General features: G+C 45.2%; 1 protein-coding gene across 7 annotated transcripts in view; it reads right to left on the reverse strand.

The window, feature by feature from the left end:
• The window catches only part of LOC119487402 (membrane-associated guanylate kinase, WW and PDZ domain-containing protein 2-like), a 114,237-nt gene that overhangs the window by 44,373 nt on the left and 54,864 nt on the right, over positions 1-15,000 (reverse strand). For all 7 annotated transcript variants that reach the window (XM_037768245.1, XM_037768244.1, XM_037768242.1 and 4 more), the window contains exons 4-6: positions 10,038-10,262; positions 7,315-7,543; positions 5,531-5,610 (exon numbers count right to left, since the gene is read on the reverse strand). In XM_037768245.1, the coding sequence (XP_037624173.1) occupies positions 5,531-5,610; positions 7,315-7,543; positions 10,038-10,262 (534 nt within the window). The remainder of the gene's footprint in view (positions 1-5,530; positions 5,611-7,314; positions 7,544-10,037; positions 10,263-15,000) is intronic.

Consider the following 15,000-nt stretch of genomic DNA (forward strand, 5'->3'; position numbering starts at 1 on the left):
TCTCCCCACATTTAGCGTTTATTCACCCTCCTTGCAGAATCTGACATCCTCTGCTTTCATGCATATTTCATCATTCAAAAACATGTCCATTAATGTGGGCATAAATGGAAAATTGCCTTTAAATTGTCACTTGGTGCACAGCGAGCATGCAGCAAGTGTAAACATGAGAAAACAGGCATCATAAAGAAGAGCTACAGGACACCGATAGTAACAGGGTGAGTAATGTAGAGCAGCATGCTGGATTAAACTACTGTATGTCCTTCTGTCATCCATGTGGCTGCTGAGCTGTTTATCCTGAAAAAGAATATTTCCTCGCAACTAAACCTGTTTCTGGAAGGCATCAATTCAAAGGTGCATCGAGAGGATGTGATGTGTCATCCAGGACTCTTACAAACGTTCTGCTAACAGCCTCTGATTCAAAAACCCTCTGCCAGAGGTGATCGCTTAAGCTTCCTTCAACCACTGCTTCCCCAAAGACAGAAGGAGGCGGACCAAAAGAGAAAAAGACAAAATCAACGTCACACAGCAGATCAACTGCAGGAAAATGGACAAAAAGAAAGAGAGAAACGGGAGGAGGCGGAGGAGACGGAGGGCAGTAAACATGACTCTCTCTCTCTCAGGACACAGATCTGCATTGCAAGGCAAAATGCAAAAGAAGATAACATATTATGTGTTTTAATCAGGTGGCAACCTCTGGTTCTGAGAAGTGAAGCCAATGCTGAAGAGCCTTAAACCTTCATCCTCTCTACCAGCCAGCAGGGGGCGACTCCTCTGGTTGTATAGACGTCTATGAGAGAATGAGAATACTTCTCTCTTGATTTATTCCCTCAGGAAACATTGTAAACATGAGTTTATATTTCAAGTCTTCTTCAATACAGCATGATGTTCATCTAGTAAATGACGGTTCCATTTAGAGTCAGACAGACCATAATGCAGGGGATGCTTTCACAGTGTGTTTTCAGTTACTGAAAGTTTAATTGTAATATTTCAAAAAATGTCTTATTCAGCGTTCGGTTGTACTTAGCTCCACCCACTCGCGTCACCTTTGGTTCCAAAAGGCTTCAAAGCGGCAGTCCATAAACCGATGGATGACGTCACGGTGACTACGTCCACTTCTAATATAAAGTCTATGACAGCGATTTTAATATGGTCAATCGCACGATACAGGTGTTGTCACTGACATATCTCACTTTCATCAGACAGATAGAAGAGACTAGGGTCTAATCTAAGGAAGGCAAATGACTTCAGAGAGCAGAAGAACAACTTACAGGTTCTGTTCATAAAACCAAATTCATCATCACATTGAGATGAATGCAAATACAATCAAACCTTGGAATATAACCTCACTCAACAATATGTCACATGATTCATTCCATACGTATGTCTAGAAGTAGGGATGCACCAATACCGATATCAGTATCGGGTATCGGGTCCGATACTGTGCTCATGTACTCGTACTCGCAAAACGGCTCCGATACAACGGCACCGATACCACTTCACGGTGGTGATCCCACCTAGGCCGGCGCACACCGGCCCTCACTTTCATTGCGCCACGGGGTTTTGCTGTCACCCTCTGACTCGCGCGTGTGTTAGACTCCTTGGTCCGTGTTTCAAGACGGGTCGGGTGGGTTGCAGACATCGCCGCAGACCCCTGGCTCCTTTTACATGGGCCGAGCCCCGATTTGGCGGCACGACGCGGTTGGGGCGCACTGAGGACAGTCCGCCCCGGTCGACAGTCGCACCGGGAGCAGGGGGCCCTGTCCCTCCGCGGCGGGGAGAGAGGGCGCAGTGAGCCCTTTGTCCACGGTGCGGCGAGGTCCGGGCGGGGAGCGCTGTAAAGCTGCGTCCGCTAGCCACCTTCACCCGAGCCCTTCCAAGCCGACCTAGAGCCGGTCGCGGCGCACCGCCTCGTATGCGGGACTCCCCAGCCTGCCGTGTGTCGCTCACACCCTCCAGCTGGCTGTTAACGAGGGTCTTTTGGCACAGAGAAGTACTCGTATCGGTACTTGGTATCGGCAAGTACCCAAATGTAAGTACTTATACTCGGTCTGAATAAAGTGGTATCGGTGCATCCCTAGATATATACTGTAGTTATAAATAGCATCCCAATCTAGAAGATTGAAGAACACTCTACTTTTGTTAATGTTGTTTTAAAACCTATAAACACAGAAGTGATCACAGACAGAAATAACAGAAAGTTGTTGCATTAAAACACAAATGAAGTGATCACAGTGATCACAGAGTGGCGCAGTCGACAGAAAGTTGGCGCCTGAACATCGCTGGCGTCGCTGAAAACTGATCTCTGCTCTGCCAAGATGAAGCTGAAGTACGTCGGCCATGTTTGTGAAAAGGTTTGTGAATTGACATCAGTAGTGTGTGTGTGTGTGTGTGTGTGTGTGTGTGTGTGTGTGAGTGTGTGTGTGTGTGTGTGTGTAGAGTGAGTGTGTGCAGAGCTGAGCGGTGTTATTAGAATTCCAGTCACAGTTCGGCCTTTTACTGGGCAGAGGAAGAGAGGGAGCGACGGAAAATGAAGGTGGGAGAGAAAAAGAGAGAGAGAAGAAAAATGAAAGAGGGGGAGATTGAAAGGGAGAGAGAGAGAGAGTGAGAGAGAAAGAGAGGTAGAGAGAGAGAGAGAGAGAGAGAGAGAGAAAGAGAGAGACGTGAGGTGAAGGAGTGCAGGGGGAGAATGGAGGAGAGAGAGAATTGAAGAGATGGAGAACAGAGGAGGAGGTAGAGAAGGTATTGATTCAGATCTCGCTCTGGTGAATCACATCACAACCTAATTCTGTGGACGAAGGCTGTGACAGCAGCAGGGATGTAATCACCTCATAGTTATATATCTGATCCACTGAACCACCACAGGAACTCTGCTTTATTTACAGGCTTCACATCAGCGCTGGACTCTAAAGTATTAAACACTGTTCTTCATTTTTAGTCGGTGAAATAGATTTTGAGTCATTGAGAAATTGAGTCCCAAACTTCTTCCCTCGGAGAACAGAAGCAAACACCTGTAGGATTGGATTGCTAAAGATGCTAAATGGTACTGGGATCCCAAGTTTCCCTAATGGAGTATTCTTTTAGCTTTTACATAGTTAACCCCTTAAATACCACCTGCTGAATACAACTGGGCTCATTTCCACTCATACTCAATTCATGCATTTCTCAGACTGTTCAGTGACCCCAGGATGCAGAAATACATTTATACTGCATTCAATAAACTGCATGTGATGATCATAAAGTGGGCATGTCTGTAAAGGGAGACTCGTGGGTACCCATAGAACCCATTTACATTCACTGATCTGGAGGTCAGAGGTCAAGGACCCCTTGGAAAATGGCCTCGACAAAATGTTGCCTAAATTGGGAGCGTTATTTAACCTCCTTCCAGAGTTGGTACCGATGGATTCATCAGGTTTTGTAGTTTCATATGATACCTTCACTCTAGCTCCATCCGAGCCTGCTACAACCTCCGAAAGACAGTCGGCCTCAAGTCGGTTGGGATCGTTGTCTTTTGATTTAATAAAGCCGTGCTCTATACTGAACTTTAAAGTCAACAAATCCAGCAGAAATACCAAAAGGAACAATGAACTGATCCTACATGCAAGTACCGTGTGCGTATCCTTACTCCTCCTCTGAGCCATAGACCCCCCTTGTTGTCTGAAAACTATTAAAAACACATAACTGTATGAGTCATTCAGTCCCACGTTCATCATCCTGCTGCTGTAAACACTCACTAGAGCCGGTGTGTTGTTTCTCTAATCTTAGATTTACCTCTTCAGACCTCTATCTTTAGTTCAACAGGTTGAGAGAGGAGAATCCCTCTCTGGTTCATCAGTCACTGCTCATGGACAGGCAGAGAACGTTAGAGAACACAAGTAAGCGCTGCTTCTGTTCAAGCGGTGCAAACCAACCAACGGACTACAGTCCAGCACCAAACCTGGATTTATTCAAAACTGAAAATATGATTGTGCAACCATTAAGTTACATTGGGAGAAAGATCTAGAGGATGTTTTACCTCAGGGGAATTTATGATTTATGTTGGCATGGCTGTGGTGGGACAGGGACACTAATACATTGATTGTGGAAAGATTTTGGGATGATGTCATCCATTTTTTAAATTCTATTTTATGTAAATATTCCAATCTCCCCTACAGGATGTTTACTGGGCAGTAAGGTAGACGGAATTGACTCTAATAAGATGCAACGTCTGATTGGACTAGTATGTCTCTCAGTGAAGAGGACAATAATCAAACTGGAAAGTGAGGAAACCTAACTGTTGGCTCGAGAAATAGCTGGACTTGGTCTCGATGGAACAAGCTGCTACGACTCTTCACAAACTGGACAGTGGGCTTGAAGGTCCTCGGACTTCAATCAGGTCATTCCTGAACACACCGCATTCTGTCGAGACACACACTCTGGAGTCTGACTGTCCATGAATAAATTATGTTCATGCTGAAATGACATGCAATGTGGAATGGATATTTTTGTGCGACTGCTGTCAGTCGGTGATATAAGTTCAGATGTTTGTTGTAACCCGTGATGCTCTGCACTCCCTGCCCCTTCTTTCTCTTTTCTTTTTATTTAGTTCTTTATTTTTGCTTTCCTTCTTGGTATCGTCATGTTATGTGTATGTACATATATGTATAATACATTTTTTGTTTTAAAAAACTGAAAATATTACCCAACAAATGCACTATACACAAAATGACTATATATCTGTGACATACATTTAAAGATTTACATCTTTAGGAGGACAAATGTGTTTTCAACTCAACTCTCCAGACGGGGTGGGGAAGTCAGAGAGTATTGAGACCAGAAGCAACAATTAGACAAATATCAGATGTCAGCCTTATCCTTAAAAACAGAAAACGATGTTTTAGTCCTGGAGTGATGACGTCTGGAGCAGAGGGTTATAGAGCCTTTTAATGAGGTGTAACAACTAACGTTTTCTTCATCCGAGTAAGAAGAGGCAGTGTAGATGTTTCATTTACCTGCATCCAGCTAATAGCTTTGTTTTGGGTGTTGCTTGTGTCTAGCCGACGGTTTCTTTTGTCTATGTTGATATTGTTCAGTAATAAATTACCACAGCAGATATTTGGTTATGAAGCATAAAAAAGAATATTGGATGAAATGATTACATTCCTCACGACTCATCCTGCTTCTACACTAATGATCACTTCTCAACAACAAATCTAAAAAAAGGTAAATTTATATGTGGAGTTTCTTCTTTCTGGATTTCAAACCCTCCTTTATGTGTTGGAGTACGCTGCCCAGAACCTGATGAGAACAGAGAGACCGGCTGCAGAGTGTTAAACACTTCAAACAACACAGTATTTCTGTGCTCTTTCTCTTGAGGGCGGTAAACACGCTGGAACAGTGAGTCAGGAACAGACAACACACAACACAGGTACACCAACAGCAGGAAACACAGAGACGACACACTTCAACAAACGGCCAAAAGATGAGCTCCACTCAGATGAACTAAAGCTACAGAACAACAGAGCAAACGGGCAAACGGGTCGATCACACTCACCGTCTTCTCGGCATTCTTCCGGTGGCTTGGCTTTCTTTGCGAGCCGAGGATCCAGCCACGATGTCGTCTTGGTGTTGTGACTGTCAATAATGAGAGGAAAGAGGAAAGGGAGGTCAGAGAGAGACTGACGGAGAAGATGAGAGCAAAGTAACACTAATGACCTGTACGGAAGAGTGTGTGTGTGTGTGTGTGTGCGTGTGTGTGTGTGTGTGTGTGTGTGTGTGTGTGTGTGTGTGTGTGTGTGTGTGTGTGTAGGGGCAGAGAGAAACAAGGGGATTTCTAAGGTAAACTAAATGACCATTAATCCACTAATTAGCCCTCAGACACTAATTAGAAAGGGTGAGAGGAGAGGGCACAAGTTTTTATGGCTGTGCATATGTGTGTGTGTGTGTGTGCGTGTGTGCGTGCGTGTGTGTGTGTGTGTTTGTGTTTGTCCAGTACGTCTGATTAGCAGCATTAAGTAACATCAATTATTCAGCACAGAGAACAGTGCTATAAGGTTTACACAGCCAGCCATACATAAAGAAAGTAGGTGCACTTTGTGAGCTGCATTACACTGGATTTGTTTTTAGCATTTTTATTACTTACAAGCATAATGTTATTCATTATAAACACTTAACCCCCCCGTAACAGCTGCACACACTGAGGAACACGCTGCTCTTCTTTCAGACTAAAATCATTTCTTTGTATTTTAAAGACTAGTCAGATAGAAATCAACGTGGCCAAGACTAAAGAATGAATCACGTGCTGCACAAAACAACACCTGATCACAGAGCCAGAGTCACTTGATGGTCGACATGTTGAAACTGTGGAACACTTTAAATACCTCGGTACAGTCCTGGACACCCAGGTCTTCTAAGGAAACTCAGTGTCCTCGGTGTCAGCCGGCAGATTTTAGAATTAGTGTACAAAACTATTGTTGAGAGTGTTTTAACCTTTCACCTTCCTGCCTGGTACGGTCACCTACACTGTAGATAGAAGAATAAACTGTCTAGGATCGTGTCAATGGCAAGTAGAATAGTTGGTAAACCCATAAAGCCCTTAAAGGGACTATTTGTAACTTTCAGAAATGCTTGTTAACAGTGACACCTGTGGCCGTGAAATCAACGAAAGTCAGCTTCGGGCTCGTGCTTGCTCGCTCTAAATATACCTGCAGCAGTTATTTCTGCCCAAACTTCACTGTACATTCACTAGATATTCTGAACTAAACTAACTCTTCTGCAGTGTGGAGTTAGCGCGCGTTCACGTCTAGAGATGGAGCGAGCAGAGCGAGAACGCCCGCGCTGTTTGAGTGAAGGCAGGCAGAGGAGGAGAGGCAGCGGCTACATGCGAATGCACATATGCGAGCGCGCATTTGTCCCGACCCGGTACATTTATAAGCTTAAAAAGTTACAAACAGTCCCTTTAACTCTACTTTTTTACAGAAAGGACGAGGAAGAAAGCGAGGAGTATCCTGGCAGAGAGCTCCCATCCTCTCTGCAGCCAGTCGGGAGGCGCTATAGAGCCCCTCTGGCAACTAAACATGTGTTTAAAAAGTCTTTCATCCCAACTAGTGCCATCAATATTCTTTACTCAACACAGTGACTGAGCCGATCTGAGCCACAGACACTGACATGAACTGTTTTAATATGTAACATAACCTGTCTCTGTTTTTTACTAACTGCTGTCTGGTGTTTAATGTCTGTTGTTTTCTGTGTTGTCCCTGGTGGACAATAAAGTTTGATTGTATTGTATTGTAAAGATGTGTAAATCTATATACAGAAGGTAGGATGTTGTTCTCTTACTCTATGAAGTAGACCTCCCCCTTCTCTGTGTAGGCCATCTCCCAGTTGTCAGGCAGAGGACCGAGCTCTTCCTCGTCGAGGTCGGGGACTTTGGCGGGGGATTTAGAGGGAGACTTTGGGGCCTCCTCTCCTTCGGTGGGGGGCTCCACAGAGGCCGGGGCCTGGCTCGACGTTTCAACAGCAACTTCCCCAGAGGCGTCTGTGCTCTTGTCCTCATGCTCACTGGACTCTGTGGAGAACACACACACACACACACACACACACACACACACACACGCACGCACACACAGACAGTTATTCTCACACACTCAGGGACTCTGTGCACACATGCAGTGCACTACACACGCGATGCATGATGAGTCAGAGCCAAACCACTGCAGAGCTATGAACCCCCAGGAGAGAGGGCGAGAGGGAGAGAGGGAGATAGAGAGATAGATGTGGTCCGTCTGAGGACAATGAGCATGAGGAGAAAACAACATGGGGATGTCAGAGATGGAGAAACAGGGACAGACGGAGACTTTCGGGGTCAGAGACTGAGTCAGAAACACAAGGAAAGGTTTTTAGAGTGACGAGAAAAGCTGGTGGCATCGAAGTGAGCGGAGGAGGAGAATACGATAGTACCAAACTTTATAATCCCATAATATTCCTATTGAAACTTTTAATATAGAAACAGAACATTTACACACAAAAAAAACAAACAACGAAGGTCATACAGAGGTCACACTATTAAAGGGACTGTTTGTAACTTCTTCCATGTATAAATCATTGCTGGTCGGTGTCTCATGGTCGCTCGTGTGTCTCCGCTGTTCAGACTCAGACTCCAACACAAACTACAGTGAAGCACCAAAACCTCTTGGTTGTATCTAGGGAAGCCCGTCTGTTAAACAGTGTTGGCCGTGGTCGGAGGACGCGGAGGAGACCGTAGCTTCGGTCAAAAAAGTCTTGTTTTTACAGTTGTAGTGAGGAACTCCTGTTCAACATCAGGCAGACAGATAACATCCAAAACTACCCATTAAAGATGTCTTTCATGTTATCAGCATTAAATAACAGAGATTTATAGTTTTGTTGTAAAAAGAAAAAGCAATTTCTGTCAGTAAATAAGTAAAAATAAAAAACACATGATAGTAAGAGAAAATAGTGGAAACAATATGACAACAACACAGACTACAAAGAGAAGTGGAGGAAGGAGGAGGAGGAGAAGGAGGAGGAGGAGGAGGAGGAGGAGGAGGAGGAGAAGGAGGAGGAGGAGGAGGCCACATAGACAAAAAAAAAAAGCAAGAGAGGTCAGGAGGAAGAAGATGGTAGAGGAGAGGAGGAGAGGAAGAGAGGAGGAGAGGAGGAGAGGAGGGGAGAGTCAGGGTATTAATAGAAACAAGGACAAAGGCCAGTGGCGGGAGAGCAAAGACAGCAGGAGAGACAGAGAAATGAGAGGACGGAGAGACGAGAGCTGAAGCCAAAATGAGACTCTGGACAGTGATAACAGTGGAGACATTAAGGTGCCCTTGTGTGCATTGTGTTATATAAGGTTATTGAGAACGTGTGCAGTTCACACTCATGTTAACAGAGTCTGTTAATGTCTAGAACGACCGGTCAGGGACTGGACTGTATAAACGCAGACATGAAAGTGGACAAAAGGAGAAAAGAGAGTCTTGTTTTATCGATAAGGGAAAATAAACAGGAAAAGTTAAAGGGACTGTTTGTAAGAATCAGAAATGTCTTGTTAACAGCTTCACCTGTGTCGTTAAGTCAACTAAAGTCAGCGTCCTGTTGCTGGCACTTGTGCTCGCTCTACATAGACATGAAGGAGCATCGCTCAACACAGTGAGGAGACACACGTCAGCTAAAAGCACAATATCACTCTATATTTCAGCTGCTTGGCAGTAATGTTAGCTGACCAGACGAAGGTCTCTCCATGAATCAATGCTGATCCTAGTGTTGGCTTTTCCTGCCTCAGCCTCCCGACCGCGGCCGGAGGGAACAGGGGAGACGCCGGAGTTTTGGTCGGAGACGATAACGTATCTCTCTGCGGAGCCCCGTCACTTCACAAGACACGGGAAACCTCTGTTGGTCTGGAGGAGCTGCAGCAGTTATTTCTGCACAAACGTCCACTGAACATTCACTAGATATTCTCAGAGCTAAACTAACTCTTCTGCAGTGTGGAGTGAGCAGCATGCACGTGAGAGGTGGAGAGAGAGAGAGAGAGAGAGCGCGGTGTGTGAGTGAAGGCAGGCAGAGGAGCAGAGGAGCAGAGTACAGCAGAGACTCCGGTCCTGGAGACCAAAGCTACGGTCTCCCCCGCGTCCTCCGACCGCGGCCAACACTGTTTAACAGACGGGCTTCACTACATACAACCAAGAGGTTTTGGTGCTTCACTGGAGTTTGTGTTGGAGTCTGAGTCTGAACAGCGGAGACACACGCGAGACCATGAGACACACGAGAGACCATGAGACACCGACCAGCAATGATTTATACGTGGAAGAGGTTACAAACAGTCCCTTTAACAATTTATATGATAACTGACTTGTTTCTATGGTTTTAGTCATCACACCAGTGAGACAACAATAAATAACCCGGTTCAGGCCTTCTCACCTAAAGATGTTTTAAAATGCCATCATGGTCACAACACTTTGGAAACAGACCTTGTTTGATTCAAGTTGATGGAAAATGTAATATAAAAACATCACAACCATAAATGTATGTTTTTCTCACTCATCCTACAGTACCTGGTGTGATGGCCACCCCGTTGCCGTTGACAACCGGGCTCTCCTCTTCCTCCTCCTCGGGCGGCTCCAGGCTGGCGCGCTGCTCCATGTTGCTGACTGACTGGTTCCTCTTCCTCTTGCCCTGGGCGCTGGGCCGGGCTCCGGGCAGCAGGGCCTCACTCACATTCAGAGGAGGTGCTGCGGGGGACGGCTCCGCTGGAGGTTTCGGTGTGCCGTAGAAGTTATCTGAGGGCAGAGAGAGACACAGCGGAGTTTGTGTTAGAGGCCACATGTACGACTAAAGAGGGATCTCAGGTGATGTAACACACCGTCTGGCAGGCAGAGTGGAGGTCTGCTGCTCGTGGGCAACTGTGACTTTGAACAGATGATTGCCTTTCACAATGTGAGACGTAGCTGTTTGTACAGAGAGCAGCAGAGATCATTTAACTGGGTTTTACCTGGGAACGAATCAGTTTAAAGAAATCCGGTCAACTTAGTGCATCTGGACGGTGGCTTATGTTTCAGGAAGAAATGAGCGTTAGCGGTGGCTAACAGTAAAGATCTTCAGACTGACTGGAAACATGAACCGACTCAAACACAATCAAGTATCCAAATATTCTGTTTTTATGACTTCTAATTCTTATTTTGAAATATAACAAGGATGCCAATGTTGTAAATCAGAAAAAAAAAACGGCCTATTTCCATAATCAAACTTCCTCAACTTCCTATTCTGACTCCACCAACAAGAAACAAGAGGAGTCCACTAGGGATGCACCGGTACCGGAGATACCGGATGTCAGTGACGATGGGGCCTCACACGTTATAGACTGGAATTTTAATTCCTGTTCAAGTTTTGTCCAATTTGTTGCTGCATTAAAAAAGTTTACACTTGAATTGTAATTACTAAGTGAAGCTGTTGGTGTACGGTTTATTATTTTAATAATAAATAACAATTCACTACATTTATATTTATGTATTTATTTATCACATTTTGTTTTACAAAGTTAGGAATGCGATGTTTAAGTCAGGCCTGATGTTTTCTTACATATAACAGAATGATCCCAGTCTCTTCCACACAGTGAAGTTACAGCTTATTAATTAACTCTGGTATCAGATCGGTACTCGGTATCAGCCGATACCCAAAGCTCAGGTATCGCTCTCGGTATCGGGACTGAAACAGACGGATCGGTGCATCGCTAGACTCAACCTAAATACAAAGTTGCGTTCTCATAAAGAAAGAGAAAAAGATAAAAGAAACAATACAACGCTGAGAGGGAGAAGAGAAGCCAAACCGTCACATGGTGAGGAGGTCATATGACTGTCACCCAATCCTGAAAAGAAGGAAGTCCAGGCATCTTACAGCTAGTTTATCATTCAGGTATTATTGTGGTCTGGGCCCAGTCCTTCAATGAGTGCAGAAAAACAGATAAAACCTTCCAGTCTTCTAAAACACAACATTTTAGACGGGATGCAAACTTCAAATCAGTGAAATCCACAACATAACTAGTGACTCCTCATCCAGACTGGTTGTCTTAGTGTGTAGCGTTCCCTCCCCTCACACGGACAACACAATCTAACCCAACAGGACACGTTCACATGAGAACAACTGGTGCTGATGAGAATCACGTCGCCTGTGTTCTAAAACATTGTTACTCAAAATCTCACATTAAATTAGCAGAAGTAAATGTTTGACTGTGTTCGGTTGAATTAGAAGAATGAGACGCAGGTTCTTTTAGATCCGGTCAAGGTGTGGTTTGGGTTTTGTTTTAATGAGCAGATCCACATTGGGATACAGTGAGACAGTCTCACTTTGTGCTTTGTGGGTTGATGCTGCTTTGTGAAATTAGCCGACTCACTAGTTTACTGGCTCTCAAAGCCCAAACCAGCTGTCTGTTCTTCTTAATTAAGCTGACTCTTCCCAAACTACAACTGTTGCAGACATGGGACAGTGTGTTTGGAGAAAGATTATTACAGTGTTAGCGGGAAGGATAACATATTAGTTACAGTTGGCGTTTCAATAATTCCACATTGCACAGCAGACCTTAATGTGTTTGGGGGAGAAAACCTGGTGCAGGATCCTAAAGCATCCATAAATAAATACAGCACTCTAAATATGTCTCCACGAGCAGGCCATGTCCCTTTCTAAGATAAATGAATGTTTTGGAAGCTAAGAAAAGCCTGTCACCGTGCTTTCTCTGCTTAATGATGCACACAAACCTACTTTAGAACATAATGATAGCTGTGCAGTCAGGCTACAACTACAGGACGTAGTAGGACAATACACGTCTCCATGTTTATGTGTGTATAGTTTTGCTCTGTTTAAGTGTTTAAAGTGTTGAGTTCAGTCATATCTGGGTTCATTCACACATGTACAAGACAGCCACAACTATCAATGCAGTGAGAAAAGCAGCTGTCTGTAAATATCTAACTTACATGACAGATAATATGACGTTGTTTTATATAGAAAAATGGCATTTTGAGTTTTGATTGGATTAATAGCTGAACTTACTGAGCAGGTAGAAACAGGAACAATTTCATGATGAACTGGTGACTAGGGACGCACCGATACCGGTACCAGTATCGGGTATCAGGTCCGATACTGTGCTCATGTACTCGCAAAACGGCTCCGATACAACGGTACCGATACCACTTTACGGCAGCGTGACTTTAACCTCTCGTCACCATCTCTCGGGTCCTCACGCTCCACCAGCCCGACGGTGCGGGCGAGAGGGGCCGGTGGTGCACCCGACCCCGCGGGGGTACTGGATCCCACCTCCCGGTCCTCACTTTCATTACGCCACGGGGTTTTGCTTGCACCCTCTGACTCGCGCGTGCGTTAGACTCCTTGGTCCGTGTTTCAGGACGGGTCGGGTGGGTTGCCGACATCGCCGCAGACCCCTGGCACCTTTTACGTGGGCCCTGCGAGCCACCTTCGCCCCGAGCCTTTCCAAGCCGACCTAGAGCCGGTGGCGGCGCACCGCCTCGTATGCGCGACTCCCCAGCCTGCTGTGTGTCGCTCACACCCTCCAGCTGGCTGTTAACGAGGGTCTTTAGGCACAGAGAAGTACTCGTTTTGGTTACTCGTATCGGCGAGTACCCAAATGTAAGTACTTGTACTCGGTCTGAAATAAAGGTGGTATCAGTGCATCCCTACTGGTGAGCAAAACTGTACAGAACCATCTGATCTGTATAAACACAAGCCCAGCTGCGTCATTCCACCCGTGTACTGTACTGTAGGTGCGAGCAGCTCTTTCTGTTTGGAGGCGCAAGCACCAGAATAAAAGCAAAACACAGAAATAGCGTTGGCCCTTTGTCGTTTCACACCCACTGTAAACATGTGAGAACGGCTGAAGTTAAATACAGAACAAGAGAGAAGGACAACACATGAAGGGCCTCTGGGTTTCATATCCTCTATATAACTAAAGTATACTTCTCTCTTTCTGATTGACACAAAGCTTCTATGATTTCACTGCTGTGTTATATATAGAGCCTGTATTTGACTGGGCATATTTATTTCCTTGTGCTATTTGGTTTTAAACCACAATAAAGAAATTTAATACCCTCACTGTCAGGGAAATATACTTTGTGATTAAATGTTGAGTGAGAGGAAGAGATGTCTTATTTTATAATCCCTCAAAGTGGAGAGGAGTGGGGGTTTCACAGAAGGAGACACAGAGAGGACACGGGGCAACGGGAGGAGAACAACAGCTGAGCAGAGGAGACGGAAGGAGGCAGCAATAAAGGACAAAAGCAGGATCAGCAGAAAAGAGTCCACAGACATCAGTTTACTTTCATCCCAGCAGGAGGTGGACAAATATTAGAAAGGACTCTCTATCACAGTCACTTCCTCAGTCAGTAAGTACACTTACCCTGCTGGCCAACTGACAAAGTTATCACATTATAACTAAATAGAAATACGCAAACATGTGTGCATGTAAACAAAGACACGAGTATGAAACTCTATAGGCTGCAGGTGAAACATGTGAAAGTGTAAAGACGACCTGAAGAGATGCTTTGCAGAACATAAAGCCCATTGAGCTGAGTTTAGTCCGAGGTTCCTCCTTATGCACCATACGGATATTAAAAATGCAACGTTCCCCTGATCCTCTGTGCTTCTGGTTCTGCCTGAAGGCATCTTGGCTTCATGCACAGTTCAATATCCACCTTCAGCTGTGACTCATCTCACATCATCACATACGTAAGCTCTTATGTGTACCAAGCCTCGCACGCACTTACACACACATTACAATTATCTTGAAGAGTTTCCTGATGATACTCCACGTCTTCGGCCTCCTTCAGTGCCGTCTGAATCGCTCTCCCTCTTTTTACTGTTTTACCTCCCGTCTCTCTCGTTCCCTTTTTCTCCTCTCTCTCTTATTTTTAATGCGCATTATGAAATGAGTTGCTGCACCTCCAGAGCAGCCACCCGGAAAGAGACAGCTTCCCCCAGTGGGCACAAGCAAACTCTGCGTTAAGGGAAACATACACTGCAAACAGGCAACACACACAATTAGGAAAGTAAGACAACGCACACACACACAACACACACACACACTCATACGCATCATTTGCGTGAGCGTGTTCAGCCGCACATGCTCACAAAAATCGCTACTGGGCAAATGAACCAGCAAATCCCCCATCTGTAGATGTATCCCTGACAGTGGAGCAAAGCAGATGCACAGACTTGACATGACTTGGAAATGGCATTCATCCAGCTCACACACGCGCGCACACACACACACACACACACACACACACACACACACACACACACACACACACACACACACACACACACACACACACATACACACACATACACACACACACACACACACACTGAAGCAGTCAACCAGCCGTTCAACAGCCACCAGAGGAAGCAGGAACACATTAATCGGTGCATAAGACTCATTTTGTTTACTTAAGCTGTGTGTACCAGCATCACCTGACACACCCGATCCCTCAACTAGTGATGTCACAATAC

Source organism: Sebastes umbrosus, chromosome 4 (assembly GCF_015220745.1).
Source record: "Sebastes umbrosus isolate fSebUmb1 chromosome 4, fSebUmb1.pri, whole genome shotgun sequence".
NCBI lineage: Eukaryota > Metazoa > Chordata > Actinopteri > Perciformes > Sebastidae > Sebastes > Sebastes umbrosus.